Source organism: Habropoda laboriosa, unplaced genomic scaffold (genome assembly GCF_001263275.1).
Source record: "Habropoda laboriosa isolate 0110345459 unplaced genomic scaffold, ASM126327v1 scaffold204, whole genome shotgun sequence".
Lineage (NCBI taxonomy): Eukaryota > Metazoa > Arthropoda > Insecta > Hymenoptera > Apidae > Habropoda > Habropoda laboriosa.
This window is the reverse complement of record NW_017100385.1, coordinates 973961-996095: the sequence shown is the minus strand read 5'-3', so window position 1 is coordinate 996095 and position 22135 is coordinate 973961. Positions and strand designations below refer to the sequence as shown.

At 39.0% G+C, this 22135-nt stretch overlaps 1 protein-coding gene across 1 annotated transcript; it reads left to right on the top strand.

The window, feature by feature from the left end:
* Positions 1–1070: 1070 nt before the first annotated feature.
* Positions 1071–3537, top strand: LOC108575011 (the record flags this gene model as incomplete). The annotated part of the gene is given in 6 exon segments (XM_017937701.1): positions 1071–1238; positions 1241–1543; positions 1545–1763; positions 1766–1828; positions 2151–2263; positions 3384–3537. Coding segments are annotated over 6 exon segments (1020 nt in total), but the record flags the coding sequence as incomplete, so codon positions are not given.
* Between the last annotated feature and the right edge of the window lie 18598 nt (positions 3538–22135).

The following is a 22135-nucleotide window of genomic DNA, read 5'->3' as shown; positions in this document are numbered from 1 at the left end:
TATAGTAGCCGAATGATAAATATTTGTAATTTTTTATTTGGCCACTCGTGTGTGCTCCAAAGTATGAAATATCGGATTTGCTAGGTTTCACCGATGTTGCACTAATTATTAATAAAAATAGAAAGTGGAGTGAAAATCTTCTGGAGTGAAAGATTTAAAAGTAACAGCGTAGAAATAGTGTAATTAGAAATGAGATATACTTTATCTAAAATTGAAGTGAAAATACACAGTGAATTTTTCTTCTAAATAATTTTATTTTCATGAAAATCGAGTTTGAAGATTTCTTCAGAAAGGATCAAACTATCTTAACCAAGACTTTTACGTAAGAAATCCTGCCTGGAATTGTGCAATAGTTACCACGTGCAATAATTTTACAATTACACAGTAATTACCGCCACACCTAATATTCTACCTAACCTAATCAGCGACACTCTAACATTGTACAAATTAACACACCATGCAATACAACATCTTTAACTCTGCAACGATTTATTTGAAAGGATACCAAACAATCCAAACGTCCAAAGAAAATCATCTTAACACCTTGCTCTAAATCCCAAAACCTCTTCGTTCTAACACCAAACAAATTAATATCTCAAATTCTACAATGATCTGTTGAAAGGACACCAAACAATCCTCTTAACAAAACCAAACATCCAAAGTAAATCTTAGAACATTGCTCCAAATCCTAAAACCCAGCCAAAATCCTATCTAACCTAACCAACAACACTCTAACATCAAACAAATTAACACACCACGTAATATAACATCTCTAACTCTACAAATGACACCAAACAATCCAAACATCCAAAGAAATACATCTTACGACATTCCTCCAAATCCTAAAACCTCTTCACTCCAACGTCAAACAAATCAACACAAGAGCAACAACAATCTGTTCAAACGATAGCGAACAATTGAAACAACGAAAGAAAATCATGTTAAGAACATTCCTCTAACCTCACCGCATCGAACCCACCAACCAATCTCCGCCGTCGCTATCCGCTAAACAAACGATCGGACAGAACTCTCTGGACATTTTGTCGTGTTTCAGCGGCAGCGATTAGAAAATGTCGTCTGTCGTTTGGCGAGAGCGTGGCGGCGCGGCGGCCCGTCCGTTCTTCGAGCCGCGCGAGTCACAAGGTAGGTACATAGATGCGGACGGTGCAATCGTCCGTGCCGGTGGCGTTTCTAACAAATTAACGGCCGATATCTCCGCCGGTGTGCCCTGCTCCGTACCTTCGTGGCTCCACCTCCCGGCCGTGGCAGTCCTGTTGCCTGTTGCCTTGGCCAGATCTCTCTTGGCGCGGAGGCACGCCGCCGAGAGAGATCATTTTTGCCACGTATTTGCAAACTGAATAATAAATACGCAGATATACGCGAAGAGGCCGCGTTCCGCCTTCACGCAGCTCGCGCTACGCGCGGATTGGTCGCACCGACCGCCGAGGGGACGGCGATATTCATTCGCCGTCTCTCCGGCTTCCCGATGGACCTACTTTGTACACGCACACGTGCAACGATACCTTGTTGCACGTGCACGCGAAACGTTCACGGCTGAGAGGGGAGGCAGCGTGTGCGCGAGAATGCACGCCACTCGCTGTACCATATCCCTCTCCCGGCGATCCTCTCGCTGTGCACACACTCTCTTTCTTTCTAGCTACCTCCCTCTACTCTCTTGAGTAGCCGCTTCTTTCTCGGCCGAACGGGAAACGAGCTTCTGTCCTTTGGCCACCGAGGCGTTTTTCACTTCGCATCCCTTCCTCCTTTTAATACGATGCTTCACCTTCTATACCCTATTTCATGCTCTCTGTGCATCGTTCTTTCTCTTGCTGATTTTTTTTTACCTTTCTTCTGTTTTGTTTTCCTTTTTTTTTTTTTGGTTAGGTTGGATTAGGTTTTAGCGACGGAGCCGAGTGTACTGTGTGCGGAGTTTTTCAAACTTTTCCAAGAGGCTCTTGCATTCCTTGGTTTTCTGTCGATACGAGGATTTATCTTGCGTATTTTATTGCTGCGTTCTGTGTTTGTTTTTAATTTTTGTTTCTGATTGTACGGTTTTCTTATTTTGATGATGTTTTAGGAACGTTTAACGAAGTTTTAGGTGTACGTTTTTAAATGCTATGATTTGTTTATTCTGAGATTCTTGTTTTTAGTTGTATTGCTGTATCTATGTGGAATGTGAAGTGAGGCATATTTTATACGATATACTGCAATATTTATTGGTTCATGATTTAATTTGTAAGCAAGAAATTCACGCAATTAATAGGTGAATTCTCACGTTTTTACGTTTGAAAACCTATTTGATGCCTTGCGTTCGCTTTTTATTTGTGCCTTTTGTTGTTCTTTATTTTGTTGCAATTTTACCAATGGATTCACTCATTCGATCCGTAAAAAATTTCTTACCTTTATTGCAGAAACTTATGCAGGGTGTGTTAAAATAAATTAGAGGTATAGAAGTAATAAACAAAATTGTTTGCCTTATTTTATCTTGTTACTGAGTTACATTTTTATCTTTAAAGTATTTGCTCAAAATGACTTCTTTGGCTTTCAATACAAGTCTCCAAGTGTCGTTTCACCGAGTTTCTGACACGTTTTAAATATCAAATATTCTTTTTCTTCTTTTCCAATATGCTGACATAATATTTCAGAATCATTTAGCCTTTAAACGACTCCACGTGCAAAAATTCAGTGAATTTATATCAGATAATTGAAGTGATCAAGTAGAAAGTCTCAAACTTCTCTCCAAAAATTTCCCTGCTTTTACTTCTACTTCTTGGTGTTCGCCATCCCTCCTCACTTTTAACCTGTTACACACTTTCCTTCCTATACCCTGTAAGTGCGTTAACTTGCTGTGTAATGGTGTTCATCTTTAATAGTTTTATAAAAACCATCTTAGAAGAAAAATCAATTTCTTGTTTTTAACGATTTACCGGGAAATTTTCACTCAGCTCCTACAACCCCATTTCATGCTCCACACTTTTCCTCCCTTCTATTTTTTATTTCCCTTAACCCTTTACAACGCCATATGCCTTAGTTAGGCGTCCCATTCATAAGTATTAACACACTTACCGAATGTGAAACGAACCTTACAAAATTATTAAGATCCTAAGAAAAATGATTCAGCTTGGAATCTTATAAAATAATGTGGTTCTAAATCGAGCGAAAAAAATCTACTTTAATCATACAATACTTTCTGTAATGGGTGTCCTAATATCTACCAACGACAGTGTACCTATCCATATTTTATATGTCTCATTACCATTACATTATTACCAACAATTTATGCTTGCTTCCCCCATCAAAATGTAAAATTCTAATCAACCGTAATTTTTCTTCTCACGAACCAAGAAAAATGCGGTTACAGAGGGTTAACTCGATTATAATAGTTTACCAATGGATCCACCCATACTGTTCGCAGAAATTTCCAACCTTTTCGCAAGAAACTTATATCCCTCGGATTTTACTCCTGCTCCTACTTGCCTCTTCCACCGTCCTTCTTCGCGTTTCTCTGTCCGCGTTGCACCGGCCGATCGGCGCGCACACACACACACACACACACACACACACACACACACACACACACACACACACACACACACACACACTCACTCACTTATGCTGGCCTGTGCACCACCGGCTGGATCGGCTCTCTTGTCCTTGCTGGTTTCGCCGCGGTTACACACCGGCTACCGTGGCTTTCCTAAATCCCCTCGACATCACCCCGATCGCGCAGAAGTGGAAACGCCAGGGAGTCACCCGCCGACTCGAGCCGACCGACCGGCCACTCTTGAAATCGTTCGTTCAAGTAGCACCGCATGGAGGGAGAGAGACATCGATGCCGTTCGTAGAATAGAGGCGATGATGTTGAATGTATTACGATGCACCGCGGGTTAAGTGTTCAAGTAGATTACGGTTGAATGAGCATTGAAGTTTCCTTCTTTGAGTATTCGATGAGAATGGCGTGCCGATCGTTATGAAAGTAGCCTAAAGTGGGCAGTGCATGATCGGTAATATTGGTTGAACTGAAGTTTGACATTTTTTTCAAATCTGCTTCGATAATATTGATATAATACTCTGTGATTCATACATTTTTCGTTTTCAAATATTTAGGCTGTTTCCTTTGGGTGTGTTGAAAGATACACCTACTCCTAACAATAATGTGAATAAAAACTAATTTGAACAGTGTGAATGAATTTTTCATTAAGCACTAGAAATTTGGCAGTTTTGTGGAACCACTGTGCGTTTCCAGAAGGACGTTGTCAATTCAAAGAAATTTTTAATAAATTCTCTATCATTGAAATGAATGAAAATGAGGTAAATGGCTACTGATCGCCATAACATCAATTTCAAACCTACTTTTACCAAACTTTTAGTTTTACCGATTCTCACAGTTAAAGTAGTGAAATTAAAATAGAATACAGTTAAATGATATCCATTAAATTAGTAAGACACTCGTGCAATATTACCTGACTGTAAGTAAGCCTTCCAATTAAAGAATGAAACGATTTCTCGATTGAACAAACTTGAATCAACGAGTCAGACGCAAGATCTTACTATCATTAGCCGACTCATCGGCAATATCCTTTTAACGGTCCTCGTCTATCGCGAAATATCGTTCTATCAGAATCAACTGTGAGAGGACTCTGTCACATCTATAAATCAGGATTACTCAACGAAGAAACGTCGAAGGAATTCCCAATAAGGCAAGTACTCCGTCTACACTTCCACTCTAAAATTCCCCTAACAAAATAAAAAAAAAGGAAGAAAATTACCCTACAGATAGTCGTCAATTAAAAATTTCTCGAATACAATATTCAGACGAAGCGCAGAGTTTCTATCGCGTTTATACTCTCGTCTGGGAGACATTATCGTCGGTTCTTCTTCGAGAAAACGGAATTGACTTGTCATTTCTCGTGCAATAAATCACAGGCTCGCGGTATGTTAATTTTCATCGATAAGCATTTTCTTCTTGCGCGGCAGGTCGGCGTGAGTAATCGTTTTTTCCAGGATGCTCATTTTCGCGGGATCTCCGTACTGGTAGCGGGCCACTGTCGCTTCATTTTTATCACGCTCCGCCTGTTCTGTATAAATATTTATACCCATAGACAGGCATTACTCGCTTCCTAACGCATTAACGAGCACAATGCACTTTACGCGCGGCGTAAAGTTTCGTGGCCGTTTGTACACACATACAGGCATACATACCTGCATACATATACTGTCTAACAGGTGAACGAAGGCCGGCCGAGCGTCATGTTTTTCTCGGTTTACTTTACGGTTCTTTGAATGTCGTTCTTCTTCCGTTTATTGTTGCGTTTCGTCCATACGCGTTGACCCGCTTAGCGCGTTGCTGTTTTTTAGTTACGCGCCGGGACCTCGCGATGGTAATGCGGATATTACGAACGACAGGAGTCAAGCGGGGACTCCTTTCACTGAGCCTTTTCAGCCATTGAAAAGGGATTAGTAATATTCTTGGGTCTAGGAGAACGTTTCGTTTCTTTTGAGAATGATCTTTGATTTAAAACAATATACTGGATATTGGTAAATTTGATGATCTTATATTAGATATTTCTAGCAATAATAGTACCTAATTTAGCTTAGGATTTTTTGTTTTTTTTTTTTTTAATGGAAGATGCAAGCTTTTGGTCACTGAAGAAGAAATTGTTAATTTTCTATTATTGGTAACAGAGGCCTATGGTTATTTGTTTAACTAAAAATTTTCAAACATTTCTGGTCCTTGAAGAAGCTATTCATAGTGTTCTTGGGTTTATAAGAACATTTGATTTCAAACAATATCTTCAATTTGGCAAATTTTAATATTCTATATTAGACATTTCTGGCTTTACTAGGAATTTAGTTCAAAATATTTTTTTTTTTTTGGAAGATGCAAGTTCTTGGGCACTGAAGAAGAAATGATTAATTTTCTATTATTAGGAAATGTATATTTCAGTAACAAAGACCTGCGGCTATTTGTTTAATTAAGAATTTCAAAAAAAAAACATTCCTGTCTTCAGTAGAATCTTATCGTTTTTAATTGTAATTTAGTTGAGAATTGTTTTTTCTTTAAAGTTTTTGATCACTGCGGTAGAAATTATTAATGTTCTATTTATGAGGAAATTTACATTCTCCTATGGTTATATTTGTTTAATTAAGAACTTCTTTATCAGAGTATAAATATGTCCAGTCCTTGAAGAAACTATTTATAATGTTCTTAAAAAAATTTGAATTTTAAAAGAATCATATGAATATTCTTTAAGCTAAAGATACTTTTCACAAAGAGTGAATTTCTTTTTTTTTTATCTCTGTAACACGAAAATATAAAAAGGAGTATAACTAAAATTATACACGTTGATCTTTATCACGGTAGATTATCTTTTTCACACTGTTGAACACTTGAGTAATTGTAATTGTGACTCGCGTTCATTGTGCAAAAATATGTTCACTTAAAAGTGAAATTAAAATTAGATCTTTCTGAAATCGTAACTTTGTCTTACAGCTTTTTGTAAGCACGAAAAGCGTCTTCAATCTACTCTGTCTTGATACCCATATTATGCATGACAAAATAAATGTATTCGCTGTTCGGTATAAGAATCTTGTAACAACTGCGATAAAAATCAGTAAATACATTTTGCATTAAGAATATCAGTTTTACACTTTCCGACACTCTTAGATCCTGATACCTACATGTATTTACTATGCGCGTATTTTTATCCTCATTACTAGTACAACAAACGTCTTGGCGAACCTATCTATTTTTAGACCTTAATAAAATTACAATGTATGTACTCCTTATTTACGCATTTGACTTCCTAGAAGGATCTCAGAGGTAATTCTGCACTTTACGAAGATAAACGGTACCGGGAAAATTTTCCAGAATTTCCAATACATCACAAAAAATAGCCATCTTCTTCACCCTTAACAAAAGAAGGAAAATAAACGAAATAATATCCACTTCGAACACTATCCAAGAAAACGGTATAAAGAAAAATTTCCACAATTTCTGATACATCATGAAAAAAACCATCTTGTTTAACCTTAAAAAAGGAGAAAACCAGAAAAAGATATCCGCTTCAATTTAAATTTCACTAATACTTCCGTCACGACAGGGTATTCCATCCACAAATTACAGTAGTGCACACATAAGTGAGGAGGTGACTTCTGCGAATTTAACTAAACAAAAGAGAGGAGATGTGCCTGAGTGAGATACCGATATATCAAGTGTCAGTTGTTCACATACAGGAGTCGATATCGAATTACTTTGTTTCACTCGGAACGCTCGAATTCCACTCCGAGTCCCACTTCCAAGAATTGGTGGGGATAGCGACGGACGCTTAAGTGTGCAAAAATGCGGACGCTTATGTGTGCACTACTGTACTACGAACTTATTTCGACCCAGGCATAGATCTCAAGATATCCACGTAGTATGAATTAAAAGGTCTTAAACAAGTTGGCCTTGAGGTGCATACGGCGATACGGCATTATGAACGGCAATTTTTCATTTCTGACAACATTATCGATACAACAGTTCCATCGTAGATACGTATGCATATGTATACACACAACGCTCAGAACTGAATCGCGACGATACAACGCTCTTGGACAATCGTGGCCTACCTTTTCGGCTTAATGTATAATCTTTTAAATATTCAGCTTGTACGCTCAGTTTTACGTTCACCACCTTGTATCACGCTAGACATGGCACACACGTGCATTCATTCCGTATGCGCACGAAAACAGTTACGCGGTTTTGGATCGGTAATCGGATTGAAGAGATTCACTCTGCTCGATTCTTTTCTCGAGATTCTCCGGGAGTTTGTTTCTAGTTCATCAAGGTGAAATCGGTACAATTTTTCATTAAAAATTCTAAGTAGCATCTTGGTAGGAATTTTCAATAAGGAAAGTCGGGATCTTGATACCTTGGGGTATTAATACCTTTATGATTCTTAAGTGTGGCTTTTCCAGAATAAAGGATTTTTTTTAGAAAAATCTTATACTTTGTGTGACATTTTTCTTAGTTACGCGTTTTATGGTATGTTTCAGAAAGAGAATTAGTAGAAAAGTTATTTTTCTATGAAAGTTAGTAACCTTTGGTTACGGTCCTGTTAAAACTACAAATTATTTATGGCGCATTAACCTTTTTTTTCAATATAGAATAATTACCGATAGAAATATTTAAATTTTCCATGTAATTTACTAATTTTCAATTTATGGAATGTTTTCTCTTGCTAAGCTGATCTAACATTTCATAATTCTAATTTGTTTCTATTACTTAACTTATTTTTTAATTTGATACCATTATTAAAGGCTTACCTATTTTCGAAGTTCACGATTTTACCACCAATTTTTCGATAACCTAACCTAACTTAACCAAATTATTTTATCACTTAACATTCACAAAAACTTTTTACGCTTTCCCCCTTTCTTCAACTATTCTAACCTAGAAAAAACTTTGAACAAATTCCACCAAGTGAAAAATCGACAAACATTACCCCTTTCCTAGGAACCAGTTCCATGATCACGTTTGCGGTCTTGAACGCTCGTCACCCGTTCGACACGTTCAGCTTTTAATTGAATTATAATTCGCCGCGGCTGTCGCAGCGTTTCGTGTTTCCCGATAATTAACGCACTCGGCCAGACCGAGTCCTTACTTTCGTGGAATACGGTTCCCCGTAACGAAGTGTTCAGCGTTAACGAAGCGTTAAAGCGAGCCAGCTGCGTTGCGTTAACGCAACGAACAAAACAGGTGGAATACAAAGCGTGTAATTACCAGGCGATCGTCCCTAATAACGGAACAACACGTACAATCACTCTTCCATTAAGTATTTTCAATCTGAATCAGTTCAATTCCATCATAAAAGTGGATAACTAATAAAAAAAAAAAAAATACATTCAGACAATCTAGGCAATTTTATGCATGGAATAATTACTGAATCAGATTATATATTTAAAGACGTTTATTTCAGTTTACAAAGATATTTTAATGTAAACTCAAACATTATTTTTAAATTTACATAAGAAACTCTAAATAAACCTGTCATCTGAATCTTGACAAAATTTATCCTGTCACTGTGGTTTTGGATAATGTGAAATCAACACAGGATTACTTACCAGTGCAGGAATGGAAAGAATTTCTCAGGCACGAAGTATACGAGGGTCTTTATCTCCTAAAATCTTGTCCATAATCGACTGCAATCTTTTCCTTAAGCAGTTAAAACATCAGTAAAAGGGTGTAGAAAACGCCAATGTTGTAGCATCATTCATTCTTCTATTATTCATTTCCAAGTAATAACCTTAAAAACCATTTGTCCACACGAGAACACCTTCTTAATTATTCATTGAAACAAAGTTTCGTTTCGCATGGCATCTTCGCCAAACAGTTTGAAGAAAGAATCACTACAAAGTGAAGAATAAAATCAAGAATGATGGAGGATTTGTTTCGATCGAGGAAATCGTAACTCGCGATTATCGTTGTCGCGTCGTTCGTCGTTCTTTCCACGATATTGGAGAGGCGCTGGCGCGGCTCGTATATTCCATCGGGCGTGCAGCGTCTATAATCTCCTCGCTGTGGCGCTGGCTGCGTTTTTTTCTCGCGCGCTTGTGATGACACCCACGTGGGTCTCTCCTAGAACCGCTTCGCGCGATTCGCATAAAAGCCACCACCAATCTATATGGACGCAACCTTTCTCCTCTCCCGTGTGTGTTAATCAATCCGCTTCCTACGCTTTCAATTATGTAACACACGGCATTACTCGCCGGGGCCCCGGAGGAAATTCAAAAAGGACAATCTCGAGGCTGGGGCGTGCGCGCTCGCGAGACCTCTCCTTCGACTCGATGACTCTCTCGTTAACGTTACAAACGGTTATTTATAAGGAGTTACATGAACATATACATCGAGGTGCAGTCGAAAAATGGACTTTTGGAGAAACGTTTGAAGCAATTTAAAGGTACGAACCTTTTAGAATATTCTAAGAAACTTTCATATTAGGTTATGTACATTACGTATATACATATTTTCACGTAAACACGAAATTTTGTCGAATCAATTGACGAGTGTCTTTTAAGAACATTTTCTTTATATGTGTATACGTTGTACTCGGAATTTTAAACGCAATTTTCTTCAAATTATCTTATATAACAGATGGTAGGCAAAAATATTAGAAAAACTACAGAATTAATTCGAGTGAGATTTAATATATTCCCTTACTATCTTTCTCTTACAACTATGTGCTTATGCTCGTCTCGTATTAACATCTGCCTCGTTGGAAGATACTGTCGGGTGTTTTCGACGATTCGTCTGTAATCAGTAATCACTTCGGTCGATCGAAATTAATTTTCTCGGTACTGGGAACGATTCCGCCGCGGAAATTATCGAGAATGACAGCATGTTATTCGAGAAAAACGTGCAGATTAATATCGTTGTTAATGGTCGAATCAAAAAGGCAAATGAGAAAGACGAGGATTCTGTAATAGAGTGCACGAATGTTCGCGAATAAACTACACGAATTTTTTTACACAATAATGTTTACTTTGGTTGATTAAGACGAAGTGAAGTGTTTTATAGATTTCTATATGAACTTTGCGTAATTGTTGACGGTCTCGGATAGAGATAGATTGTCTATGTTCGGACAATTGTACGGGCGCGAAGATTTTACTTTTAAATGGTCGCGTGAGATCGGTGCCACTACTTTGTATATACAGAAAGCGATGCATTTTGTTTGATAGAAAGTTGCAACCACGTGAAAGAAAGAAAGTGCTTACGATGTAAAATATATTCCAATATGTATCAGACGAACTATACCGATCAGAAATTTACACGTGGAAATTATTATTCTTTTGTTTCGTGTCGATTCTGCGTTCGAAGTATTACAGTACGAGATATTATTTCCTTCTAATCCATTCTGATATTATCACAGTTTCGTTATATTTTATTAATTGAATTTTTTATCACTCATTGCTCGACAAGAAAATTTTGCAGTATCCGAACAATAAGTATAAGTATTAACGAATTAGAATAAATTATTTCTAGCTGAAGATAAAAAAATTTGACATTATAAAAAAAAAAAGTATTTGACATAATTTTTTCTGATATAAAAATCCCGAACCTATTATAGCGACAGTAAGAAATATTCGAAACAGGTTTTACATTCACTCATTTTCTCAAACGATCTATTAAAACATTTTATATTTACCTTAAGACACTGCACATGTATCATTTTAATGGCACTTCTGCTTTTTTAAACTTCTGTTGTTAATAGGTGTAAGTAGTACATACTTATAACAGCCTCTCAGCTAGACCTCTCCTATTAATGTGCTATTAGAACTTGTACTCGTTCATTTATGAGTAATAACGTCGTAATAATAATTGTAGTAATAACAGTTTAGTAAACAATCCAGTAAAACAAGTTGTTTCGAAACTGTTTTACATTCCCAACGTTTCAAATTCAACCCGCGAAACTTAAATTTCCAAAAACATTATATTGCTTCGAAAAATTTATAAGCACGTTAAAACAGTAACTTCAATTTTATGTAAATGGGTACGGCAATTATTGCTATATTTCAGCTACGATATCTTATAAAACAATACAGAAATTGTCAGAAGTATTCCAAAAATATTACACCTCCGACCACAGATACTTTCGAAAAGTCAACGTTTCCACCCCACCTGGTTACATGTAACACTTTAAATCCTCGAGAATCATAACCCCAGTTCCAACACTCAAAACCGCGGGCAACCGCGGTCGAGCGATGGCGCGGAGAAGCCGCCTATGCACGGGCGTATCCACGAGGCCGTTCTCGCGCTCGCGCGAGGGGGAGGTCTGACAAAGTGAAACAGCCTGCACTAGAACGCCTCGATCAAACCTGAAGATCATCCAACGTAGAAGTTCCATTCTATCCGCAGATAAAGAGAAACCACCTACCAAAATACCTACAACGAAAGAGAAAGAAAATAAAACGAAATATTCGAGGGGGAAAAAAGAAGAAGGAAGAGATGTTTCATAGAGCGCAGGGCATCTCGTACGAAAGTTACGTCCGTGCACACGTATACCTGTGCGACGTCCGTGTAGAGCAGGTCGCGAATCCGCGGCGCGGCCGCGGCAGAAGCGAGTCGAGTCGACGGGAGTCGAGGGGAGACGAGCGGAGTCGAGTCGAGTCGAGTCGAGTCGCAAGTCACCTCCGCTCACCTCACGCCGGCCGCGCTCGACTTCAGTCCGCGCTCGAGTCGTGCACCACGGAACACGCGAGAGTCAGCCGGCTCGGCTGCCGCGACCGAGTTGGACGCACGCGCCATCCACGCTACACATTAACATTGGACCGCTTTATTTCTACCTTGGATCACGTTCATTGATAACCTACAAGTCGATCTATCGAAAGAGAAAAAAAAAAACGCACACACCCGCTGAATAGAAAGTACCGTAGCCACGTGGAGATTAGTAAAGAATATTACGATCGAACGTGATAGATATACGAGAAGGGCATTTATCGTGAAACACTCTGTTGAATTTGGATGGGAAGAGGTTCGACAGAAGTGATCGCGGATAAGAGTAGAGTGAATCCTGTGACAACCGGCTAGATTGACGCTCGAAATCGCCTGGGTCGCTGTATTATGTCACACTCCCACGCGAGCGACGGCCGCCGCTACCGGCACAACGGTGAACCGAGCCAACGTCGTCGTCGTTTGACATTTCCAAGAGCGTGGAGCGGTTGACGCGCAGACCCGATGCACGCATCGGACAGTGTTATGCTTCGTAGGGACCACGCCGTCGTGGACTCGGTCTCGTGGTCGACTTGTGATGGAAAATAAACGGTAATATAGCGTGTCACAGATAGCGAGATTTATGGTACGTATTATTTGAGGTTTAGTGACCTACGTGGTGATCCACTGTTAACGAATCGTCCAAGTGTATAAATACGTACACACGAACGCGTGACACGCGTGGCTGTCGGTCGAGAACCAAGTAGATTGCTTCGTGGAATCGTAGAGGAGATTGTACACGCTCGATGGTAGAGGTAAAAAGGACTTCTTCGTTGGTGTTCTATGAGAACTAAGTCAGTGGAGTTGTTTCGAACACCTGTGAGAAGAAGTTGGAAGAGATTGGAAGAAATTTCAAGAACGAAGAGCTGAATTTGCAAGATCTGAGTTGTAGCGACGTCGAGGAGGCCGTACAGGTAATATGATTTTGGATTTGCGCGTGTTTCCCGCGTCGAAAATTCGAATCTGCGCGAGCGATTTGTGTTGCAGTCTTCGTTTAAGTACAACATTCTCGTTTTATTTGAACTTATGAGTTATAGTTCATAGAATACATAATGTGATCATGTTTATTATTTTCTTTATTGGTGGATTGATGAAAATATTTTCAATATTTATTTACCCATAGATAGATCAGAAGAACTTGTAATATGATAAAATCCTTTTTGCAATTTTTCAAGATCGTCTTCAATATTTTTATTTTCAAAAATTCATGCATTCACTTGTAATTTTTTGAATATAGAGAATAATAACAACAAACTTTTGATTGTACATTCCTCAAGTCGATCGATTTCACAAATAAAGGATCAAGATGATCAACTGATTCACGAATCATTGCTCTCTATAGTTTACTTTCGACATTCTTTTTTATCATTTCTAAACTTCTTCGAGCACTTGAAAATTCAGTTCATAAGTGACACTTGTCGTGGACAAAAATTTGTCCATTTTTTCAGCTTCAGAATCTAACCACTGTATCGATTCCTGCCTTTTAAAGCACTTGAACTCGCAACTCATGCACCCAATGAAACGAAAATTTTACAAAGTTGGATAAAGAATATTTTCAAAGTAATCTTTTAAATTTAACTCAGTCTAAAAACCATACTCAGAGACTTTCAATATTATCAACAAAAGGTACATCTCCGTTTTCGTAAAATATTTTTCAACGTCAAATCTGAATACCAAAAGAGCGCACCAACTTCCGAACAAACCGAATTTCATCGAGCAACACTCGAAGACGATCCCTTCAGCGCGTTTTTCGAAATTCAAAGGGGCTCAAAGAGGCGTCGCGTCGATACGGCATATGTATTCGTCTAAATTTTCGAAGGGACGGATCGATCGTGACCGCGGGCTATGAAATCGGTAATGAGCTGTAAATCTTGGAGGCGAGTTGCGCGTTAACGCGTGTGAGTCAGAGGCGGGCGAGACGATACCGTCGATACATAGGCCGAGAGTATTCTTTTTCCTTACGGTAGGAAATCGAAGGAAAGGATAATAAGCGAGAAATACACTCTCTCTTAGCCGGCGGCCGGTTTCGTCGTTGCGCCGCGCAGCGCGTGGGTGTACGAGAGAAAGAAAGAGAAAAAGAGAGAGAGAGAGAGAGAGAGAGAGAGAAATGCGGAGAGAGGGAACGAGGCAGCGCGCGCGGCCCCAACGCGATTTTTCGAAAATCCACCGTGAAACCTTCGTTAACGGCGATCCGAGAGTCGATAACCGAGTTCGTGCGCCGATCGATCGGCGATTTCGATCGGGCCTTCGTGTGTCGAAAATCGAAATCCGATAAACCGTTCGGTGAGAAGGTTTCTTTGCCTTATGTTTAGAATCTTGTATCGTGTCTTATTTACTTCTCTTTTTATCCTGTCTTCTTTTTTTTTTTCTATGTTGCGTAAGTAGAAGTAGGTTCCGAACAGGTCGGATTGAAATTTTGACGTGATGCTTTTTTTTGGTTCCGATGGTTCGTTCTTAATGAGACTACACGAAGGCTGGTCTTTCTCTCGTGTGGGTGGTACTTATTATAGTTGGAGGGAATGTAAGGTTTTGTGGGTTATAGAGGTGTATCGTAGCTCTTGAGTTTAATTTCAGGTAATGATTAAGTTGACAGGGGTAATGGAGAACGTTTCACTTAATTTTTCTTTTAATGATAAAAGTGGCGCTTTTTATAGTTGGAGGGAATGTAAGGTTTTGTGGGTTACAGAGGTGTCTCGTAGCTCTTGGGTTTAATTTCAGGTAATGATTAAGCTGACAGGGGTAATGGAGAAGATTTCAGTTAATTTTTGTCGCAGTGGTAAAACTTCCTATAGTTGGAGGGAATGTAATATTTTGTGGGTAATGATTAAGTTGACAGGGATAACGAAGAAGGTTTCACTTAATTTTTGTCCTAATGGTGTGTTTGATAGTTCTTGTTACGAACTATCGTAACGATAGTAATTCCACAACAGGGTTGTAAACCTTCATTCACACGATTCTTTTTCGCTGTTTATGCACGGCCAATTTATCCATAAACTTGCATTTACACGTTATGAAACATCTCGAGTAGAATGTTCTAAGATCTTCAGAAGCATTATTCAGATCTACCAAGGCTAGAAGATGCATATACTCCCTGAGTTAATCATTACTGCTTCATTTTCAGCTTCACGCTGAGAGCAGAACAGCCTCTCTGTTCCATTAAAGTTTAACCATTTCTTGTTAGAAGAAAACGCTTGTTGCAAAATTCACAAAAATGCTAATAACATTTTCAAACATTTCTCACACGTCTTACTCTATCTTTTGTGCACAAATTGCAAAACTTCTAAATATCCCAGGTGCACTCTCGATATTTTTCATCTTGTCTCTCAATATTTTCCAATATTCCTCCATCCTCTGTGCACAAATTGCAATTGTCAAGAATTGCGAAATTTCTAAATATCCCAGTTACACTCTCAATATTTTCCAATATTCCTCCATCCTCTGTGCACAAATTGCAAAATTTCTAAATATCCCAGTTACACTCTCAACATTTTCCACCTTATCTATCAATATTTGCCAATATTCCTCTGTTTTCTGTGCACAAATTACAAGAGTTGCAAAATTTCAAATCACAAAATTTCTAAACGTCCCAGTTACACTCTCAATATTTTCCATCATCACACGAGCGCAGCATTAAACACCCCGTTAACGCTGCAATTTCACACTCGATACAACATCGGGCAATAATTAGCCACGATTTGCATAAAGTACATATCACCGTGCTCGCATCATTAACCAATAATTAATAAACGTGCGGTGGAGAACAGATTTTTCCTCGAAGCTACACGTCGTTTGTTCCACCGTATTCGACACGAAGAGGACACGAAAGAACGGCCAATCGCGTTCCCTCGAATTTTTACCGGTGCATAATAAATTCAAGCTTGCGCCATCGAGACGTGCATTCGTCATATGAAATCGAACGACCTCGGCGTCGTTCGACGTCGTAACAGTCTAGCCGATAATACAGCGATTCGAGAGGCCAGGTCGGATTCGATGGTCTACCAGTGGAGGAAGTAAACGTGGCTAACTAGCCGCATTGAGCGTGTCCGTCGCGCGATCGAGAGGTGCACAGTCAATAGCGCGATAACGAGACCGTGGATCATTGGGAACGACTTAGGAAAAAGTCTTGCTACGTCACATATTCCCCTCGATTATTTCTCGTTGAATTTTCACTCACACTTCGTGAAATTTCCGTTGAACGACAGTGAACAAATTCGAATTTATTACGCGATGATCAACGGGTGCACAGTAGTAGAACTTTGGGTTCACAGTGAGTGCTTCGGATGTGACGAAAATTGTGACTTTGGAATAGTGACTTTTCTAAATAAAAAAAGTTGAAGTTGGTGAATTGATCTGTTCCAGAGGTAAAGTGACTTTGGAGATTTCATTGATGGAAACATCTTTTGAAGTATTTTACAGAAGAATTTTGTTATATTTGTTTCGAATTTTAGAGAATTTTATGATCGTTTTGTGGAAATTTAACGTGCAAAATAGTTGTGTAGCACAGATACCAGCTAAGTAGGTTTATAGTTTGGGGAAATGTGATATAGTTGCAGTTACTTATCACTGAAATGTTTGCTTGGACATTATCGTTTATTAGTTAACCGACATATGATACCTCTTTCACATTTGATAGTTTTCGTTCATTCCCTTGAACTATTCAGAAACGTGATCGGCTAACTGTTCTTTCCGCTACGTTGCCTTTATTTTAGCAATTATCTCCGGGTTAGAATTATCCAAACTGCTGCAGACATTTCTCCATCACCGAGTGCATATTGTGTATTATTTAACTGAATTAAAAAGACAAAGTATTCTGTGTAATTTGTAACACAACCGATGATACAAAATCTTTACACATTGAAGAAAAGTTCCATCGATAAAGTGTACTTTATACATTTTAGAGTTCTCACCTTTCCAGATAAACTTTTTAAAAAATCTCTTCTTCAAATTCCAGTTAAAAAACCGGATACTTTACACTTTCCTTTTTCTCTGTTTATCATAAAATCTTTACACGTTAAAAACAAATTTACATTTTAGAGTTCTCGTCGTTCCAACCAAACTTATTTGAAAAACTCTTCTTTAAATTCCAATTAAAAGACAAGGAAGCTTTGTGCTTCCCTTCTTCCCTATTTATCACACGTAGAGTTGCCTTATAACGAGTTAGATTCGTGGCACAGATTCAAAACAGTTATGTTACTAACAACAATGAATTTTAATTCCAACTTTCATTTCACTTTATAAGTCAGAGAATTACCAAATCTCGTTAATCTAGAATACATTAGCTTCTCTTACCTAACACAGTACTAAACCAGTAAAAATACGCACAGATGCATAGTCAGCGAAACAAATCACGAGTCAAGGGGTTTTCGAGAAATGTCCCTTCCCTTTTTCAATTAAGCAAAGAACAATAAAATCCAGTCGTACGAAAAATCTGATCAATCCTCCGTATGATCTAAAAATCAAAAAATCTACCGCTTGATAGCCTGAGCTCCTTTATACCAACAACAAAACACCCCGTTCTAGTGTCACAAATTTTCACCACACCACTTCAACTCTTGCACAGTGTTCGCTCGTTAGGCTAGACGAGACGAGCATAAAGTCAGAATCTAAGTTGCGCGCGTGCCGACCAATACACACACACGCGATGCATACGCGTCGCAAACGAACGAAGGTCTCAATCGTGGTAAGGCATAACGCAATAATAATCATAATGCCAGATCGATACGCGATATTCGTTGCATCGCACGGTGTATGTCATTACAAGGATGGAGGCACGAAAGCACACGGAATGCCGCGGAGTCGCGTAACGATGTCACGCTGAAAAATCCGCTTAAATTATCGGTTTCTTCGCCTTGTGAGAGCGGCTTGTACCTTTTTCTTCGCGTGCCTGCCTTTTTTTCCTCTTTCCTCTCTCTCTCTCTCTCTTCCTCCCCCGTTCTGCCTTTTCTCTCTCTCTCTCTCTCGTTTACTCGGTTCTCTTTCCCCCTTCGCGACGTTTCTTCGCGATTTTCATGCCGATATGCATCTCTCGTTGGCCCGATCGCGGCGGGGACTCGCGAAGAAAGTAAATAATATGCAAGAGCCGCGTAATGAGCGTACAATTACCGCGCGAGATTGTTCGATATACGGCCTGTAAAATCTGGATATTGTAAATCAACTGTTCCGATACACGGCGACTTTCTAACCGTCCCGTCGCCTCCAGCGGCCACGTTTTACCCTCTTTTGCCCGTCGACGTTTTTGGAAATTCGAGAGATTTTAACGATTCCCGATTTAACGGGGATTGCAGGACCAAAAGTGTCGATTCTAGTTGAGTTTCTAATATAGAACCTTCGAAAAATTCAAGTTATTCCTTTCCGCGGGTCTTCTTCGAAATTTGACGCGTTTGAAGTAACGCGCCCGAATATTAGGCGGGAAATTCAAAAGTTTTACGGAGATATGGAAGTTTAAAATATTAGACACGCGAGTTCCTTTTTTAAAGTATATTTCTCGAAGAGATTAACATATAATAGAAAGAAAGCAAAGGTTTCCTTAACCCTTTAGCGACGGAAGTATTTCTTTTTTTTAAAGAATCTGTTACTTATCTTTCTTCGATACTAAATCTTCGTTCGAGTATTCAAGTGAGAAATATGCGTCTCTGTGGTCACGGAAAGGGTCGAGATACGTACGAAACACGTAGAAAATTTGAAGGATCTACTCTATCCATGGTATTCGATTAAAAAGAGAATTGCATTTTTTTCAAACGCTCCGAGCCCCTTAATGGCGTTCACGAAAGGTCTGAGTTCAAGCGTTACTTCTATTGCCGAATGAATTCCACCTGGAGGACTCTTGAATTACGCTTCGACGACGGCGAAAAGTGATTGAAACGCCGCCAGTTCCTTGTTTCTTGCGAATCCAGGATGGAAATTTCAATTTTCGTGCTAATGGAGCGAGGCATGATTAACCTAGAAGCGGCGTGATTTATAATACGCCGATCGAAGCGAAGCTACCGCGGGAAATTGATTTTATTCAAATTTTGTCGAATTCATCAATGTCCGCGTGCGGAATTAACGGCTTTCGAGATTTATTGACGGGGATCGTTAACGGTTCGTTATTTTAACCTCAAAGGTGCATCGTCGGTCGTTTAATGGCTTTTTTTTTTCAGCAGTCTGTGTGGAAATATTCGACACGTTGTCAATTTATGGTATCTGTACATAGAGCGCTGTAATTGAATAGAAAATTATTCTATTTGCTGGAATAGACCAGAAATGGAAAGTAGATTTATTCCAATGACTGTAGAAATTGTTGAAAATCCTCACTGTAGATATTATTGCACACGTACCTATGATGAAATCGAAGAAACGTGAAATGATATTATCCCATTCCAAATTGGTGCGATACTGTGCGTTAATTGAAAACGATTGTAATTATATTCACGGTAAAATGTTCATGTTAATATAGCATCGTAAATGAAATTAATTTGAATTACATTCATCGTAAACTTACCTTAATATGGCATTGTTATCACACCATAAATTCATCCATGAAAAGGTTAAATTTAGTTTCTTAGAAAACTAATTCCGATCTAAAGAAAAATCCTACTCTAAACTTTCGATCTATTCCTGTAGAATTACTTTCTCTAATATGGCACCATAAAGCCACATACGCAAGACCATCCGTGAAAGGGTTAAACTTACTTTCGTATTAAAAAAATCTTACTCTAAACTTTCAGTCTATTCCGACCCGTAGAATTACTTTCTCTACTATGTCACCGTAAATTCGCCTATGCAAATCCATCCGTGGAAGTGTTAAATGTAATTTCTCAGTAAAAACAATCTATTCTGACCTGTAGAATTCTGTCTATCGTTATCTCACGCTCTATGTAAAAACCTTGGAAACCTTAAAGCAACGTTAGGCGATCTTCGTCTTCGTTATCGAAAATCCTCAATCTGTCAACGATACGATAAACATCCCGAAGTCTTCGTTCGCGAAGCCGGGTATCTGGTATCGTAGGTTTTTGAGGTGCTAAAACGTATGCAGCATCCGTGGATGACGGTTAATTGCATCTTAAAGAAGGAGAAAATGCAACGTTTTACTGTCCACTCGTTCAGATAACTCGCCGGTAATTTATTGGCGATCGACCGCTTCGCGATATATATATATATCGTGGTCACCGGCGTGATTAACACCCAATCGCTTAAACCACGAAGGAAACGCCGCTCGCCAGGGCCCAACCCAGTAGTCGACGATTAATTTCTGCTGGAAATTATAAGTTTAAAAGCGGTCCAAACCGAGTATCCGTGTGCCATTTACACACGCGGAGGCACCGAAAATTATTGGCGGTCCATTTCGTCGGTAATTGGATCGTTCGTCAGCCGGGGACAATGAGGAAATAAATAATTATCCGTGCGTGTGTGTGCGTACGCATATGCACCTATATACACGCGCGAACACGCACAAATAACTATTTATATATACATAAAATATAATATATATATGTATAAATGTGTACATAGGGAAGTCGTATATTTTACGTGAGCCGATCGCGTTTGTCATCGGTGATTGATCACGAGGCAGGAATGTAGAAAGACAGCTGAAGTCAGGATCACTTAATTCAACCTTGCCGATCGAAAGAAATTCATTCGTCCCGATAAATTAATATTTTACAACGCACGGTGCCTACTGTTAACTCTGTTTGCGACTTGAAACTTACTAAAAGAGAAAATTTGATCGGTCAAAGTTGTCTACTTTCGAGACAACTTATTCTCTATCTTATATCAGTATAAAGTGTAGAAAAATGTACTTTTCCACGGATATGCTTGTTACCTAAAAATTACGAAAAATCACATTTTTGTAACTCAACCTAAGTGAGTTTGTATTTGAACTACCTGTGATTCGTGGAAATCCCCGAATAGGGATGAAACACGTGAAAACTGACGACAGTGTCATCGATACACCCTGTATAAAATAATACAAATTACTCACCTATGTGTGGGTATAGAAATATCGTTCGCACTTGAGCTACCTTGATTCGAGGAAATTCTTGAAGTTCTGAAAATTACGAGAAACATTTTATCACTATTTGCAAGTGAGTTTCCATTTAAATTGGCTGTGACTTGTGAAAATTTCCGAATAGGGTTGAAACACGTTGAAACTGACGAGAAAGTGATTGCTAGTGTGCATACATTTCTGTACGTGATCGTGAAATCGAGCAATAGGAAAAACGTGATCGCGTTAAATACTTGTAGGAAGAAATTGGATCGATCTCTGGTCTATCCTTTCAAGGAGGTCTCGTTGTTCTCTTTTCCCTATTGGATTAGGTGTGCAACTCGACGATACCTCTGATTTGATGGACCATAACATCGATAGCGATTATAGCTGGTTCGGTTGATTTGCCGCACGGTAGTGATTAACGCTCGATCGTTGTTTCGCGAATAGAAGCCGATCAATATCGGGGCGAACGATACCGATGATTATCTCGTATCGCGCTTTTCAACCTATCCATTAGTCGAACCTTATTACCAACTCATCGCTGCTGAAATTAACCGGACACTTTCATTAACCTAACCTTTTAAACCGTGATTAGTTCGAATATTACCTAATGAACCATCGGAATACCTGTATACCATTTAGAGATTGTATCGTTTCGATTTCTTCCATTTGACCTGTCCGAAAGAATTTAATACGCTAACAGAATGTTCCGTTTTGTTACCAGCATTCAAGACGTGTGGTCACGTCTGAACGAAGAGGATCCATCGTCTTCGGCATCGTCTTCTTCCTCCTCCTCTTCCTCTTCTTCTTCGTCGTCGTCGTTGAAGATTATCACGATTCTCGAGTGCAATGTTCCAAGTTTCGAAACGAGATAGAGACGATAATTACGCGAGTGTACTTTCTACCGGTTTATTAGATTC